General features: G+C 47.8%; 1 protein-coding gene across 3 annotated transcripts in view; it reads right to left on the reverse strand.

The window, feature by feature from the left end:
- Nucleotides 1–10,932: 10,932 nt before the first annotated feature.
- The window catches only part of LOC126516715 (glycerophosphocholine phosphodiesterase GPCPD1-like), a 176,992-nt gene continuing 169,870 nt past the window's right edge, over nt 10,933–18,054 (reverse strand). For all 3 annotated transcript variants that reach the window (XM_055064076.2, XM_055064078.2, XM_055064077.2), the window contains one exon: nt 10,933–14,805. In XM_055064076.2, coding sequence (XP_054920051.1) covers nt 14,637–14,805 — 169 coding nt within the window. In that variant the 3' untranslated portion in view covers nt 10,933–14,636. The remainder of the gene's footprint in view (nt 14,806–18,054) is intronic.

An 18,054-nucleotide genomic window follows, 5' to 3' on the forward strand; every position in this document is an offset into this window, starting at 1 on the left:
CGCCGCGTTAACGACAGGAAATGCGAACAAGACAGATGACGATTATCTTTGTGTGGCAAAATGGTGTAATTTTGCTTAAGAGTGTGTAGTTACGAAGATATCGCCGAGAAATTATTGGCCAACTGCTCGACGTTGAAACTGCAGTGAAGCAGGCGACGCTGAAGCTCCGTTAGCAGATTCTCGCCAAATGATCTCCGTGGTACATTTGGAATTGTGATTTGTGCGCAACTGTTCATGGCTTTCTGGAGTTACCTGGAAAGGGGCGGCGTTGTGTGCAGGCAACAACTGCGTATTTCGCGACCGGGCGCAAGGGGAACTTACGATCGCTCCTTAATCTTGCGCGCGATAGCGAGGAAAGTGGGCAGCGCGAGAGGGAGGGAGGGAGGGCGGCTTCGATTCAGCCAACAAGTGAGCACACGGCCACTCGCAGTCGCGCGTGCCACATCTTGAAGGGAATCTGCAGACGACTCATACCTTTGTGCACGCTGTGTTCTCGCCGCTCTTGCGTTGAAGCGATAGACAGCACGAAGGTTACTTCGTACCGTCGCCGCGGCAGCATGCGCGACTCTAATTTTTACCAGGAAATGTATGCGGGGACCGCTACGTGCTTCGCATTGTTATCAGGAGCGCCTTATAATTGATTGTGTTTCGGATCATTGTTTTCTGCTTCTTTTTTATTGAAACGTATGCTCTCCTGTATATTTTGCGTGCATGATTCCAAAGAATGCATGCACTCTTCGTTTCACTGCGCTGATTGTTTGAAGGCTCTGCCCTACGAAGGTAAGAGCTAGGGCTCCTGGCCCCGCACCACCGTGACACAAGCAGCCGATTGTGGTGGTCTATTTTTGGAATTCCTTACGAGGGGCTTTTATCCCGGCGAGAGTGCAATGCCGGGAAGACCCGCGGCGGAGGCGAAGTAATGAGCTTCAAGCACTCCGTCGCACGTAAAAAAATAGCGGGAGAAAGGCACTCAGGTGAAAGAAGTGGTCTTTCCACTCAGAATGCCACTCGGCCGCATGGCAAAAGAAAGTGCCAGAAAGCGATCCCATCCAAAACAGCCAGTGGCTAATCGGAAGGTCACTCTGGCATGAGATTGCATCATACCGCAGGTAGTTCGCATACCCATTGGGCTGATGGAAATGGGATCGTGGACCTTCCCTTTATGCCAGTGCTCAGTAACAAGATTTGATGGTGTCTTCAACTCGCTCTATGAGAAAGACGAGGAGTAAGCGCACGTACAAGCAAGGACGAAAAGATAAGAAAAACGCAGCCAACGATCGAATCTTTCACGAGCGCACGCGACGTACTAGAGGCGCGCTGTGTTCGCACGAACCCCGATGTGGTAACAAGCACCTTTGTTCGCGAGGCAGTCGGTTTGCGGCCTTTCCCCCACCGTGGGTTTGTGTCATCGCATAAGGTGCCATCATCATCATCATCAGCAGCAGCAGCAGCAGTTCGCCATAAAGCCCTTGAAAAAAAAGTGGCACCTTGTCAGTGCGGAGGCACCACCTCTCTCGTGCGTTTTGCATATTGTCAATCAATTAAGTTCAGATGCGAAGCCCGCGGACCATGGCCCTTGGCCAGAAAGGTGGGCTTGTGTAACTATCCTGCTAGGGCACACCAGGGCGGAGCGGTTCAGAGCGGCGTAGTGGCAGATGTTTGAGAGAAGGAAAAATGCAAAAAGGTAACGTTGAGTACGACAATGGAATTTATGTAGAAGCAAGTGGTGTGCTTTTTGTAGTGTTTGAAAGGTAAAAAAATGTGCAGCATTCAATCACTCAATATACATAGTTGTTCGGAGTGTGTTTAAAGGCATGATATAAATCCCCTGAAAAAGAAACCTATTTTTTAACAGCCGAGCTGTTCGAGCTGCTAGTTCCGCCGTGGAGCGTTACCAGAAAGCTCAGCCCAGCTGTGCGCCACCTCGCGTTGCCTAGCAACCACCTGCGAGAGCCCCGAGCCGCATAACCTCCTCGCACTCCACGCGCGTTAGGCGGAGTCGTGACGTTACAGGTGAGTAAAAGCTCGGAACGGCTGACGCGGCGACACACCTCTCGCCTCCTCTACTCCGCGCATACGTGCTGCTGCCATGGAAAGACCGAAGTCCGCACGCCCGAATAAGAAGCGGCTTAGCCGTACTGCCAAGCGAGAACCGATGCGTCGCCGCCGAGCTGATCCGGAACACCGCGCCGAATCTGCGGCTTAGTAGAAGCGACTGCGAGTGGAGGATCCCGAGTTTCAGTAGTCCAGGGAACGCGAGAGTCGGCGCCTGAACGATCGACGTCGCCGAGAAAGCGATCCTGGTCTGCGAATGCTCGAAAACTTCCAGCGTCAAGCCCGCCCAGACAACAATTTAGCAAAACCTAGCATAACATAGAAACAACTTAGCCAAGCCTACCATACTCCACTCGGATTTATTAAATTAAATGATGGGGTTTACGTGCCAAAACCACTTTTTGATTATGAGGCACGCCGTAGTGGAGGACTCCGGAAATTTCGACCACCTGGGGTTCTTTAACGTGCACCTAAATATAAGTACACGGGTGTTTTCGCATTTCGCTCCCACCGAAATGCGGCCGCCATGGCCGGGATTCGATCCCGCGACCTTGTGCTCAGCAGCCCAACAGCATAGCCACTGAGCAACCACGGCGGGTACTCGGATTTATACCAAGGTCGATCCAAATAGGTCGCGAAGCTTCGGGCGAAAAGCGGTTCACAGCAAACTGTCACCGACACCAGCAAGGGTGGTTATGGGAGCAGCGATTGAAGCGCGACTATGTGAGGAGGGAACAAACATTGGGGGAAAAAAAACGCATTTAAATTAATAAGAGACACAGTTGTATTCATTCAACGGAAATTAAATTCCTAATCAATTTTATATGCGCATGGCGAGAGAAGAAAAGACAGAGCTACTTTACATTATCCTTAGTAATAAATACCTTTTTTTTCAGCGCCCACCATAAGAGATGTCATTATCATTTGCAATGCAGTGCAGCTCTTGAAGTGTGCCGATAGGCGCGTTCGTACAGTTCACCTGTTACAATACTCCCCCCTCACACGTTGTGTTTTCTTGCTTGTCGATGTTTGTCTGAATCTGATGGCGTGGCTAGTTTTATCGTTGCTTAACCTGTTCAGTCAAAAGTAGCGAGTTACGATCGCCAGGTAATTAACTGTTTTCGTGCTGCTGCGCAGGCCGACGGGCCTGGCGATCGACGATGGGACCAGCACTATACACCCCAAGCTTTTGTCGCCCTCCAAAGAAAGCACATTCTGTGCAGGGATGCGATTTCGAAACCTGCACGGCTCCTTTTCTGCATTGCTTTTAGCGCTGAAAGCTCGAAATGCTCATCAAGTCGAATGACGGGGCATTTGAATATACAGCTCTAATGGCAGGCCACCAAAACAAATTTCGAGTCTTTAATAACAAAATGACGTCATTGTTTTTAACGGATCTAGCGTCACTTTTTCTTCCGCCAGAGACGTGTTCCCTCGTTACACAGATGGCACTAAGCTGGCTAAGCTACATGAACATGACATCAACCGCCAGGCGGTACAGTAGTACACGCGAGTACAGTAGGAGAGCAGCAGCTTCTAGGTTTGTTTTATGCGTACGACATTGTGTTGCTAGGTAACAAACAAAGTGATATGCAAGGTCTGGCTGATATCTGTGGACAGGAAGTCGAAAATTTAGGTCTGAAGTTTAGCGTTATAAAATCAGGTAATATGGTATTCAATGAAAACAGTCGACAGTGTCAATTCAGGGCCAGGAAATACCTCGGTTAAAATAATATAAATACCTTCGTATATGGATAAACGAAGGCAATAGATATTGAGGGCGAGCTCCACCACTGGAAAAGCTGGCGCCACCATCGGCGTGACGTGGCATGAGGGAACACGGGGACACAGCGGCCGCGTCGGCTGCTTCGGAAGCGCCGAAGCGAACTGAAAACGAAAGTCTGAAGTCCCACCAGCGCTGCGGTTCCGATTAAGCGGTGAGGTTTTCCCGCCTTGGGTATCTGCTTGTCAGCATTTGAAAGCACTACAATAGGTAGTGGCTGCCTTTGGAGGCGTGCAGTATAGTAGGCTACTGCTCGGTGCCGCAGTGCCGGACGTACGCAACGGAGCCCGGTGTCAGCCTTATTCACACGTAGCCGCAGGGCAAGGATCTGCGTAAAGCTTGACTGGCGAAACTTAGAACCGGCAGACTGCCATCGGCTACAACTCGGGTATGCAGCAAGCACAGACACGAGGAACATTTCTGCTACGGCGTCGGGACTGCGCGATGTTCGGCGAGTAGCAGAAAACGCGCACTGAGACGCTCGCCCGCGCCCGCTTAATGTCATGACGATTTATTTGGTCTGTGAACTTGTTCATGCTAGATTCTCGCAAGTTCACTGTAATGGAAAGTGAGCGGCAAGAAGCACATTAAAAAAAGGCATGGCAAATGGTCATGTTTGTGTTATAATGAATTAATGTACTGGATTAGGAAACGAAGCAGGGGGAAATCGCACGCTGAGAAGACCGATAAACATACAGTGCGACGCAACTTGAGAAATAATATTGAAACGTTCAAGAATTTAGAAGAAAAAAAAAGATTGAGTCGTCGCGACGGCACATCACAGTCGCCATAGGCGTCTACGTCTCTATAAGAAAATTATTTTTGAACAGCTCCGATAGTGTGCACGCAACAATGGTTGCTTGTGTGCTGTGAAATGCTTATATTCCGCGGCCTAAAGCTCACGGCACGGTGCGAGAACGCGTTCGCAGCTAAAGCAAAACATTGTGCGTGGACATGCATGCATACGCGCAGCCGGTTGCTGCGAACCCGTGCCATCGCTGCATTAGGGCTTAATTCTGTTATGTTCCATTCATTTATACAGACAGCCCACTATAAGAACATATTTCACGTAGTTTGATCTCAGCGTTAGCCTACCTTTCACGCAAGAAGCCGGTTCGGGAAACTCCACCGCGACGACAACGCAGTGGCGTTCACTGTACATATTAGGTAAAGAGGTAGCGTCTGTAAACGACTCCGTACTTTCACTTTGCCTAAGATTACTATTCTGACAGTAAAAAACTTCCATCGTTTTGAGAGCACTTACAGAAATGTCCAGGAGGGCTGCCGCGTGGTGTTCTTATTGAGCGCCGTAAGCCAAACCTATGAGGAGCGCGCCGCGTGATCCCTCAAGGGAGGCGCTTCCGACAGATGGCGACTCCGTATGTCCTCGTGCCCAATATGAAAACAGGCCAAGCAGGCCCAGGGCCTTACTTGAGCCCTAACCCACAGCCACGTCCCTCTTTACCCTTCCTCCTCTCAATAAAGTTTATCACCACCACCAGGAAAAAACAATAGCAACAAAGGGGAAGAGAAGTTCGGCCATAATGAAACACAGAGCGCTATGGGGATACAATAGGTACGAGGTGCTCCTGGGTATGAGGAAAGGTGTACTGGTTCCAGGGCTTACATTATGAAATGCGATTGTTTGCTTGAAATCAGGGGTACAATCAAAACTCGATGGCAGCCAAAGGTTAGTGGGACGAGGCCTCGCATTCGGTGCTCATGCTCACGGGAAGACTACAAATGAAGATGAGCAGGTTGATATGGGCTGAACTAGTTTTGAAGTGAGGGGAAGCTCACAGTAAAATTATGAAGAGCGACTGAGAAATATGGAAGTAAGTAAATGGGCTGGGAGAGTTTTCAGATATTTGTACAGGAAAAACAGTGTACAGGATTCACAGTGCAGCAAAACTAGGAAGCTTGCCAGCAAATATGTGAGCGTATGGCGAGCAACATGGCAACAAAGAACGTCAAGAGGAAAGTCAGAGAGGCTGAGATAATCTCATGCGTGGCTGCAACGGAAAAGAAACCTGCTATGGGCAACTACTTAAAAGGAAACAATGAAATCACGAAAGAAACAATTTATGATAACTCAAAGGGAAGTTCATTACTTTTCGAAGAGATAAGAGGAAGAAGAATGTGCTTGCTGCGGTAAAGCTAGGGAAACGATGGCGCAAGTTTTATTAGAATGTGAAGATATCTGCCTAGCAGTCGATTTAGGCATACCTAGCCTCCTTGAAGCCCTTGGCTTCAGTGAGAGCAGGTAGAAAGTAGTAAAGGTGTCCGCAGTAGAGGTTAATAAGCGGCGATTGCAAGATTGGTGGAATAGGGAAACGACGAACAACGGAGGCATGCAAAAACAAAGTTCACAATAGGGGTTCAGAAAGTTTGGTTATGGGAATTCATCATGTTTTTTTTTTCTTTTGTTTTTTAACATAGGTAGGTCATTAGGCAATAAAACAAGAGCTTGGTGGCGCAACCCACCGCCTCGCCCCATACCAAAGGGGATGCTCATAACGTCCATCCATCCAACCATCCATCCATCCATCCATCCATCCATCCATCGCTGCTGAACCCGCCACGTTTCGAACGTGTAGGCTTGCATGGAAGCTTGTTTATAGCAAAAGATTACCCGCAAGAAGTCCCATGCGAGTGCGTTGCTCGGTGTTAGCCGTTTTCTTGTTCGTTTTTTTTCTTTTCTAATGCGTTGGGTGCTATGTTTTTGAGAGGCACCAGACAACCGCTAATCAAATTTGAGAGCGCACCAAAAGAAAATACCGCTTTAACATTCGCCACTGTTCAAGGTGCGCTGCGGCTGATATGACGAAAGGTTAGACCAGGCTCGGGCGTTCTGCACGGACTTCGAGAGAGCGATGACGACTCGACTACCGTGGCGGTAAGCGCATGGGACGCCTTGAATATATGCCATGGTCGTGCGCCAGGCGGTGTAGCCTTCCTCTGTGCTTCAAGGCAGCACACTCGAAGCAAAGTGCGACGCGCGGCTACAGAAAACCGCCTGTTCCGTGCACCAAGCTTGTGACTAGACGCCCCTAAATGTTACCATGAACCAAATAATCCCTTGAATGGTCTGGCAATCATTGGAGGGCCGAACGAGAGATAGGTTGCATTTGGGTTGCATAGGTGGAAAAAAGCGCCATTTCTGCTTTCCTAAAGGGAGCGTGGCTCAGCACCAAAAGGGAGCATAGAAGAAACGGCCGATTGGCAGCACCGTTCCGCGGGCAGTAGTAGCAAGGCAAGCATCTAGAGCGAGCACGACAGCCCGGTTGCCTCCAGGAAAGCTCGTAACTCCGAAGAGCCAACGCACAGATGGGCCCTGCAGGGGGGGACGTCAGAGGAGGTTGGCTTGTCGAGGCTAGCCGAGTTACATCATGCTCCCTTCGTTTTTTTTTTTCTTCCTGTGGGTGCAGCGTACACCAATTTGTGTACGTTGCAGGTATGACGCCATCTCCGATGGTGAGCGTAGAGGCCGCTGAGAGAAAAAGGGGCGTGCGGGCTTGTTTGAATTTCCAGCAACTTTGGCAGAGATGTAACACTCTGCAGAGATGCCGTCGCCACGTTATCTAAGCAACGACCTTAATTGTCTGCAGTGTCCAAAATCTGGCGAGGGCCTTTAAGGGTGCATCAAGCGCCCCACTTCGAGTGAAACTCTATACACGCGGACATCTTTCTGTGGCTATGAAGGGAAAGATACGGGCGCGTGGCTGCTGCACATGTGTTACCCCGCCAAGTAGTCCGGCAGCGCTGACAGTGCTTTTGGTTGCTCGGAACAGCCGCTGAATCGACGCAGCTTCCACGTTTCGCGTTCCCCCAGACGCGCAAGGGAAAAGCAGCAAAATAAGTCAGTAAACCTTTACGCTCAGTGGTGTGTTCAGTCTTATTTAACTGTGGCGAATAAGGTGCTTGTTTTCTCTTCCCTATCTTAAACGAACGAGGATGAAAACGCGGGACTCTTCAGAAGCGCTCTCACTTGTACGCACTTTGCCTCCGTAGCTTTCCCTTCATAGCCACAGAAAGTTGCGCGCGCGAGTACAGCTCACCTATCGACGTCTAACCAACAAATCTTGCAAGAAACCTATGCAGCAGCACAGCCATCTGACCCGTAAGCGCCATGAGAGTGTATTCTGCGCGTGTCAACCGAGGAGATGCTAACAGCATTTTCGATCAATTCTGAGTTTGTACGCAGGGCGAACGGAAACGGCGTTCGCCATTAGTAAAACTACAGACGCACTGCACATCCGCATAGACGGCCTGACAAACGTCATGTGCCTTTGTTTACCAATTTCTGGCATTAACCGCAAATGCGTGTATTTGCGGAAAAAATGCCAATGCAGTGAATTACAGATGGCTGTCTACTACCCTCCTAAGGGCGACACCAGCTGTGATTAACTTCCCTTATAGTCAAGTCTTCAATTACAGAGTTCGTTGTAAGTGGGCTCGGCCGTAAACCTTTGCCTTTGGCGACTAGAGGCTACAACACGTTAGTAGGAGCTCAGCCGGTGGCGATGTTAGTTTCCTGACGTTTAGTAAAAGACAGTTCCTGGTTGGTGAATGTTAAAGGGACCAAGGGTACAAGGCCAGCAGGGCAGATGGAACGGAAAGCGTGGGCACTGTGCTTGCGCTTTTCCGTGCCGTGTGCCGTGCTGACACCCAATTCTAGTCCCCTTTCCTGACGGCCAATATGAAGACCAGTGTTACGAGAGGAAAATATCATTGTTGGTGCCTTCTACAGATAAGCGCAGCACAGGAAAGACGGCCCGGCAGAATCGTACTCCTCGTAATCCTGCAAGGCAAGCCAAGAGGCGCTCTAGAGAAAAAACTGCACCGCACCGGGAAGACGACGCTACACGGCCACACTCGCACACCCGTCGCACTTCACAAGAGAAGCACGCATGTTGAACAAAGTAGGCGCAAGGTCACTTCATCAGGACTTTATCAACTCAGCCACAATTGATGTTTATTCGGCTGAACAGGCAGGCAGGCAGTGCTTCAGTACATTTGCCTGCCCCCTGATGCGTTTGCACCGACAAAGACCTCGGGAGAAAACATCCGATGGAAACTTGAAGGGTGCAGTTATCAGGCATGCAACAGCAGGAGGGCTGCATCTTCCGATGTGTACACTAGGCGGTTGTGCATGCCAGTAAAGTCAATGAACGCTGTAGAAGCAAATTAGAGCACAAAAGCAAGTACGAGTTACAGGACTACGATGGCGAACATTGTCAATCCATCCAGTAATGCCTCTGCAATGTTGGTACTTTGTCTGAAACCAAAGTTGCTTCTGAAGCCTACACGATAGTAAAACCTCGTGAATTCGTATGTCACGGAACAGAAAAAAAAAAAATCCGAATTAGCCGAATGTCGAATTATCCAGGTCTCACAGAATAAACAGAGTATTACTAAATCAACACGCTTTTTTCTGCTGACTGAATCAGCAAATCCTGCTTCTATTTTACACAATAGCAGTGCGGAGGCTGCAATTCTCGCCATCTCGTGACTGACTGGCGCTCGCAGCGGTAAAGGCCTTGCGACTTCTTCACCGCGGTCAAATGACGATCACCAGCGAGCTGGTCGGAAATGGATCGCCCCTGCATTGCGACGCTGGCTGATGCCAACGTGCGTGCCGCGGTAGAATCACCAACTTCGAAAGCTTGCGCCGCATTTGTTACAAAGCGCCGAGTAAAAAACGAAACTATTGAGAGTGTCAGAGTGTACACACTCTTTTACACCCTTTGGGGTGTATATCTGCGACGCAACAATTATCGTCATCTGCCTTGCTTGCGTTTCCTTTCTTGAAAACGCCACGCCCGCTACCTTCCTGTCGGGGATGCTATGTCGTGCTGATAACGCGGATGCCGTTCGTTACTGGGAAGTACCGGGCTCGCAGCATTACAGGAAGGAAATTCGGACAAGACAGACGACGTTTATCGTTGTGTGGCAAGATACGACCCAAAGGGTGTAATTTTGTTTTAGAGTGTATGGCGATGCGGACTCCGCCGCTTCGTTCCGGTTGGACGCTGGCGCCGCTTTTGGCCATTTGCGTCGTACGTTTGCGGCGCTCGCCACACTTCGAGGGTTGTCCGAATTAACCGATGTGCGACTAAATACGTCAGAGTTAACGAGAGTTCAATGCCAGTAAATAATGCACACCGCTGGCGGGACCAGGAGGAGTAGGAATGATCAGATTTTCTGAATTAACGAGGTTTTACTTGGCAGCTTCCCAATTTCCAAGCTACGATTACATTTTCACTGTCAAGATAGCGCAATATCTGCAGAACACTGCTTCTAAGAGGCGACAACTGCTACCAAAATGTAATTGCAACGATAACCAATACAGTCATACTGATTACAAGTCTACTAGTATATAACAAGTTCCACTGCCTATGAGATCAATGTCAATCTTGAGGATTGCAACACCTTCTCCAAAATATAACAATGGCCATGGCAAGATGCATAACTAGGTGCAGACATTTAGCTTTGGTATCAGTGGTTGACTACTGCACTGTACAATTGTGCAATTTATGGCATGACAGTATGCTAAGAAAAAGCGAAGCGCAACCTGCTACGTAACCTATCTGGCAGCCAAGCAAAGATCAACCGCCTGTTTCGTACTGAAACTCTGGCTTTTAACAACACATAATGGTCCAGAGGGCTTGAAAATCCTGCACAAGCAAGGCAACGTGAAGAGTCTTGGTAAGACATATCTGGGCAACTTGAATATCCTGAAGGAAGAGCAGCACAATGCAAAGTAAATATTGCAGTGAAGAAACACTTCCTTCTACACAGGGTTTCGTAATCAAAGCTATGCACTGAAGTGTCTTGCAGTCAACACCTTAACTGTTGTACTTTCCCACACACACAGCATTGTTCTGAATCAGCCTATGGCCCGACTGCACTGTTTGTGCCCCCACCCACTGTGTGTGCAACAGCAGTGAGCAACGATCTTTGCGGAAGGCTTTCCAACCAAGACTGTGCACCCAGCCAACACAACATAGGCACTCGGCACACAAGTGGAGAGTCAAGGAGTTGCGAATCAACAGTCTTTGAAATCAGTCTCAAGAAAGACCAGTAAAAGGTACTCGCTGTCTCCAAAAGGCAGTTTATTCCACCTTTTGCTCTGACGTGTCCAAAGCAGCAGTGCTTCTGAACACGGACACAAGATGATCAAAAAGCATCTCCAAAAGAATAAACACCCTCTGCAGAGGAAACCGTGTTAGCGTTAAGTACAATGGCAAAACTGCCTTCACTGTATACGTCCAGCTAAGAATGCTGGATGTTGATCACAACAAGCATGTCAATAAATAACACCAATAAATGAAGAATTGCTCAAGCCACCCTTAAAAAATTCCAGGGCACTTTTTTTTTACAGCAACATTCAACGAGTGAATGCTAAATAACTAGGTATTTTTAAATTAGTTAAAAGATGACAGTAGCACGCAGGAGCTTATTGTATATATAACAGTAGAAACAGAAAAGTATTGGCATATACAAATGTTCCATTTTCCACTAACATGCAAGAAAGGAAGTCAAGCATACAATACACACAAGCTGTATAGCTAGAAATGGCAACAGCACTTTCCCATGTGAGCTTTAGTGCTGAGCTCTGTACAGAGGCAGTGCATAAAAAGCTGCAGTTACCTTTACTCTACCTGCGGGGCAAAGGCAAGCTGATGGTGCGCAAGGCACGTGCAAATGGACGATCTTGAACCAGTGTTTTCGAGTGGCCAAGCTGGCACGACAGTTCAGGCCAAAGTGGAATGCTAACTACGTTTCAGCATATTACCCCCCACACACCTCCCCTCCAATTCTGCGCCTTTCAACCTTAAAACTATGCATATAGACACTCGACCAATAAGAAATGCACACTACACTAGAGAAGAAAAGCTGTCATCCTCATTTACACTGACCCATGGAAACACATATACATGCACAAAAGGTGATTCAACACGTAGTCCAGCCCTTGGCGGGAGCATTGTGCTTGCGGCACACTACAGACTGCAAGGGTATAGAGGAAACAACAGATCCCTATTGACAAACCTCAGCTTCTACACAATGCCTTCCATGGCCTTGGAGCTCGCGCGTCTTGTAATGCCACATGTGGGAATTAAAATGATATTTAGCTGACGACATTATGAATTCATCTTTTCCTTTTACAAGCACCTCCTTATGCTAAATTTTTCAACAGTTATTTGCCTGCGGGCATACAAATTCCATTGTATTTAAAACTGCGAATTCTTTGCAGCTTGAAGCAGATTTATTGTACTACAATAAACAAGACTCGCTACCAATAAGACATTTCATGACATATTCTTTTGCTTCAAGTTTAAACTGTTATCGCAGAACCGTGCCTTGTGCTGCATTAGAATTTAAAAAAATTTCATATCAGGTTATGGCATAACAATGATAATAAAGTGGCAACAGCTTCGTCAGTAATTTCACAGCAATAAATGAACTACTAAATACCATAAGATTACCTAAATCAGCTTGAGCTTACTAATGTAGCATTTTAAATTCACCTGCTGTGGTACCAAACACCCAATAATACCCTTGCCAAACAAATAAAGCACGAAGGCCAAAAGCAGAATCGGGGAACCATCAAGTTCAAGCCAAACATTAGCAGTCAGGTGCCCTTGTAGACGGGAATAATTCCCCTGGCTGGCAATCGTCACTGTCGCCACAACAAGTTATGGTACCAAGCTGAGGATTGCAACATTCTCCTCCATCTGCTATACAAATATGGCATTAATGAAGAAATATGCACTAAGGGCCAGTGATCATTTCAGCTGATGTGTCCTCATGCTTTTACTTTGCACTCTCTACCAATGTGCATAAGAAACTAACACCCTCCTTCTAGTCAGTTTTTTTTGCCACAACTAGCAAAAGCTGTTGCTTCAGCTTGGTGCTTAGGCATAGCACAAAGAACAGCAACTGTACCATCAGGTGATTGGGAAATGAGGATACACGAAATACTGGAAGTAGACTTCCTCCCTATTACGTGGTCCTACACAAGATGGCTGACCTCCCACTTGCGGCTACATTGAACTGAAGCTACGCTTGCAAAGAGCAAGTCGTAAGCGAGAGATAGTGGCAAGAATAGCAGCACTAGCTTGTGCTCTGCTGCTATATTTACCCTCCAAAGGCAACGTCCACCATCATGTGTGGGTCACACCAAATCTGCGGAGAAATGAACTTGCAGAACTTCACATAACCCCCTATTGGAGCTCAAGAACACTGGTGAAACTATATTGCTTCTGTACCTAAACGTTTGTAGCAAAAAAAGAAGGACAAATAATCCTCCATCAGATGCAAGTATGCTGACTTGCACATAAGTCCGAGCCCTAATAAACACTCCACACAAGCAGGCACTTCAAGATGGCACAAATGCACATTAATGATGCTGTGCACGCCATTCATAATTATAGACAGGAAGGAGATAAGACAGCCAAACAATTCCTTGTGAATGCCTGCAGTCTCCTTTCCTATTTAGGGGCATAGAAATCTTCCCCTCGGCTTCACCCCCTTAGGTCTTGGTCTTCTTCACAAAAAACAATGTGCACACACACATATATACACGCACACTTAATTCAAGAGTCCATACACCCGCATATACAACTCGATCAGCAAAAGGTAAAGACAGGTCAAGAGCCAGGAAGAACTGCATTATTTCACAAAGCCCTACATCAACTCCGCAATTATTCATAGTTTATGGCAAAACAGGCACTGAGTGGTGTCGTTTTAACCAAGCATGGATCAATGTGGCACTACAAGGGGTTTCACTGCAAAAATTTGTGAGCAGCATCCACCACAACATCGCTAGATAACAAAGTGTCACAATGTGGCATCACTATAACCACAATTAAAAAAAGGGGGAGGGGGAGATGAGAAAGGCCAAAATAATTCTTTTACATGAAAATCTATATAATAGAGGTCTTGCATACATTTCTTTGTAAGTCCTGTTTCTACATATACACTTCTCCGAAACATGCGGCAACGACTATTTTTGGGAAGCCATGACAATGGCCTTTGTACCAAAGGGCTTGTTTATTTCTGTTATGTAGGGTGCCCTATTGTGCTTTGCCTTGACTGCTTTGCACTGTTCATGAGAAGCTACTTCCTTGACAATTCAGTAATGTCCAGGTGCAAGAATGTCAGCATCCTAACTGAGGAGGCCTGTTATTCTCATGGCTCACTACCCAGTTGACTGCGCAGCACTCCTGCTGACAGTATTGCTTTCCAACAATGACAGTGATCTGCCATGTTGCCAACTCCGTATCATTTCCTTGCCTCACCACTGGCAGACTACGTCATTAGCTCATAAACGGCAACAGTGCTGGCCCAGAGCAGCTTCATTCAACAGAAATATATATAAGACAACAGTGCTGGCAACCCACAGTGCTACATCCAATTGGGCAATATCCAATGTCCTCTCACATTCTTGGGAAGCTATTTCAGTGACTCACACTGTCACCATTGGCTCGCACAGACCACAATCTACGAGCAGTACAGGTCAACGGTGAAGGCTAAGACAAGTAAATGAACCCAGGACTTGGGTGCCACATAGCAGTTTTCGAAGCGGTGCCTGACATTCAGAAAGCGAGAGGAAGGCAAGCGATTCTGCCAGTGCAAATGACAGCTGGAATTATGAGAGGGGCCACTAAGCGTAACTGTCACACAGTGTAAGGAAGACGGGAAGTTTGGCAGAGGCATGACATGCATGCACAGCCGCTTCTTCCTCTCGTCAGCTCCAACCTGCAGCATTGCACCAAGGAAGGCAGGAAAAGAGCTAGGAGCCGCCCACGCTGCAGGAAGGGGTGGCTGAAGACACACTGTTCTCAGGCAGGGTCTCCCTGGAGCAGCTGTTGCTGGCCGCCTCGAGCAGACTTACCGTCGAACCAGCATCCACGTGGAAAATACTCTCGTTCTCCGGACCACGTGTTATGAACAAGTCCAGCCTGGTTGGGAGAGGTGAGAAGGCATACGAATTGAGAGTGCCTGAGAGAAAACATTTGATAGCTGGGCCACTGGGGCTTCCAAGGCTTAATCAAGAATCGAGAGCTTTAGCCGAATACATATTTATGGTGATGACTGAAGTTTATTGGTGCAAGAGCATCTAAGGCCAAAAAGCACCAGGACATGTGTTTTGGTTTAGTAAAGTTGTGAGCTTAGGACTATGACTTAAAATAAAGGCTGTATAGAGGCCTACACGTAAGATAGATCTATAAATACTTCTGCATCAATTCTAAAATAATTGTTAAGATGCATTGGTTACAGGCACACATGTTAAATTATTGTGGATTGTCCGAGTCCCTAGCTGTACAATTCTTGCTTACGCAAGAAGTGCGAGAGCTCAGACATACTTTTATGCATCAGACTGTATCTCACCTGTGAGGCACAATCTGATGGTTGGGATGATATGAGATGATGTCTAGAAAGTTAACTTGTGCAAGACAATTAAGCACTCTTTTAAAGTTAAAAAGTGCATCCTCTGATAAGAACTAATTGTATAAGATTAATTCTAACCATTTTGTTTCTTTAAAGGGCCCCTCACCAGGTCTGGCCATTTTGAGCTGACAAGCGCAGAGCATACACTGCGTGATAACGATCGTGTCTGCAAAGTATTACATCGCTATGTGCCGCGGAAAGATTGAAATTTCAAACCAAACGCCGTTTTTCCTTCTCCCCGTGGCCGCCGCACTCTAAGCCGGAGGATTCGCGTCCCTGCGCTTAACCCTTTCGCTGTCGGACGTTTCTGGCCGTGACGCACCCCCAGTGTCGGCTTGGTTTCAGGGAACGAGCATAACAGGGAATGAACATAGCAATTTATTTTTGATTATGATTGGTATACAAATAACATAGTCAATGCAATATGCACATTTCAGTGTTCTGCAGCTGTTGTTAGTAAACATCATCATCATCATCAGCCTGACTATAAAATCCGTTCAACATCCGAATCTGACGATGCGGAACCCTCTTCCTCTCATGCGACTTTGTCCGAGTCCGAATCCGAGCTCGGCTCGTATTCTGAATCGAAATTCAGCCACCGCTCCCATGAGCAGACGAAGGTCCCACGCGCCGAGCCATCCGAAAGTAACCGCGCGCAGGGAGGATGCGCTTTCAGTCGCCCGCGCAACGGAGAGAAATGGGACGTTGCGTGATCAAGAAGACAGAGGGAGATGGAAAAAGGCTAAACAAAGTTCGAAGGGTTTTAAGTTTACTGCTGCAAGTCGGAAGCGAGGGTGCGGCGGGAGAGCGAAAGCAGCAATCGAGTCACCCTTTTTGGAGAGGCAACGGCACGTGCGCCTGAACTTGACGCGCCGTAGCAGGCACACCAACAGAAGAAAAATAAAAACCTTCAAACCAGCGGAGATTACAGAACAACCCTTGAACCCATAACCACACGCGCGCGACGCATGATCCAGCGAACGCGGAGCCACCGCGCCACTCAGCAAAGAGAAAGTGGGGAGTGGCAGTCGCACCGTACTCTTCAATACATGGATTAACACAGGTCGGGGCGAATATACGAACTTGTAGAAAGAGTCAACAGATGGCGTGGCAAATCCAGGAGCGCCTGCTTTGCGCTCAGGCGCGAAATTTTGAACGCACGATTGAGAACGTACCGGTACGTCAGTGACACCGTGGGGGGGAAGCGCGATGACGTACCGGTACGTCCGTGACAGCGAAAGGGTTAAGTAATCAAGTCTGCAGTGGGACGTCGTCGCTTGTGGCGACACGTGACTTTGAGAATTATTCAAGGCACCATCTGTTATTTGTGTGATCTGTTGCTTGAATTGACAAATTGAAGTTTAGAGAAATAATAAAACACACAAACGGAATGTCTGCGTGCTTTTTGCTTTACTTTGCACCGAAGCAAAAGAGATGTACTTCCGCTTCACCTGCTTGTTCCCACGGTCGTGCGGACATGTGCATAGGTATCAAAATTATGCCATTTTCTATTGTGTTCCAGCGTGTGATCATGCTCTGCGATCCACTTATTCTGCCTCAGTATTCGTGTAGCACTTTGCACAGTGTGCTAAATCGTGCGCTGCGCGAAACGATAACAGCTCGCGCACAACGCTACCAATGAAAGTGCGCATCGCCGAAAAAAAAAAAAAGCAAGGAGAAAAAGAAAGTGAAGGCTGGGCCCGTGATGTGTCACGCGATCCTCGAGGTCCGGTATGAGAGAATGCAGGGGAAGAATTTCGCTTGCGGAGGCTAGACGGGGCAAACAGTATCGCTATGCAGTGGAGCTTGCCTCCTGAAATCATGGGTCCGCGGCACTGAAATATTTTTATCTCGGCTATCAATGAGCAGACTTGAAAAATTTTCATAGCAGAATGCTCCCTAGAGCACATGTAACAACTTCCAGCGTATAACCAAAATTTGCTATGGGGCCTGGTGAGGGGCCCTTTAAGGTACAGTTCTCAATGAATACCTAAAAAGCAATCATTTCAGTGCATGGCTTTCGAGTGCATTTTGTGCCTTACTTTAGTTTGAAATACAGTCGAACCTCAATATATCGAACAACACGGTGATCGCGAAATAGTTCGACATAGCCAGAATTTGATATATAAAATCACATTAAAAATGCATTAATAACCTCTGCAAATCAATCGATGAACCAAGGGCGTGAACGGGGATCGTTGTTCGGAGTGCGTGTTCAGTTGCGCCGCCGCGCACAATTGGCCTCAGCCACGACAACTTCGTCAGCCGGGAGCGCGCGGTTGATTGCGCCACACGCAATTAGCGTAGGCTGCGCCGCCTTCGTCAGCCGCACAAAGTCTGCACGGTCTAGGCCAATCGCATGCTCCGAACAACGATCCCCTATCACACCCCAATCGTGGCACAGTAAATACTCACTTGAAGTTTCACATTCACACAAAGTATTTGTTCCTTCGGCTGAAAGTACTGCAGCCGTGCAGCCTGCTCCTTATTGGCAGCCGCGTGCTTAAACACCGAGTCCTCAACATAGTCTAAACGATCCACAAGCGATAGGACGGTGCCCTCTATTGCACCGCAGTAGCGGCATATAAGGGCCAAAGCAGCTACAGCCTCAGTTGAAGTCGGGAGAGGGGCAACATGAGCACTTGTGGGATTAACCTCGGCAGCGTCTTCGTTTGGCCACTACTTCTGCTGCGATCTCCACGTCCGTCAATCGAAGCATTTTCAAACACTGTCAATAACAAAGTATTAAGTGGCATCTG

This window comes from Dermacentor andersoni, chromosome 1, assembly GCF_023375885.2.
Source record: "Dermacentor andersoni chromosome 1, qqDerAnde1_hic_scaffold, whole genome shotgun sequence".
NCBI lineage: Eukaryota > Metazoa > Arthropoda > Arachnida > Ixodida > Ixodidae > Dermacentor > Dermacentor andersoni.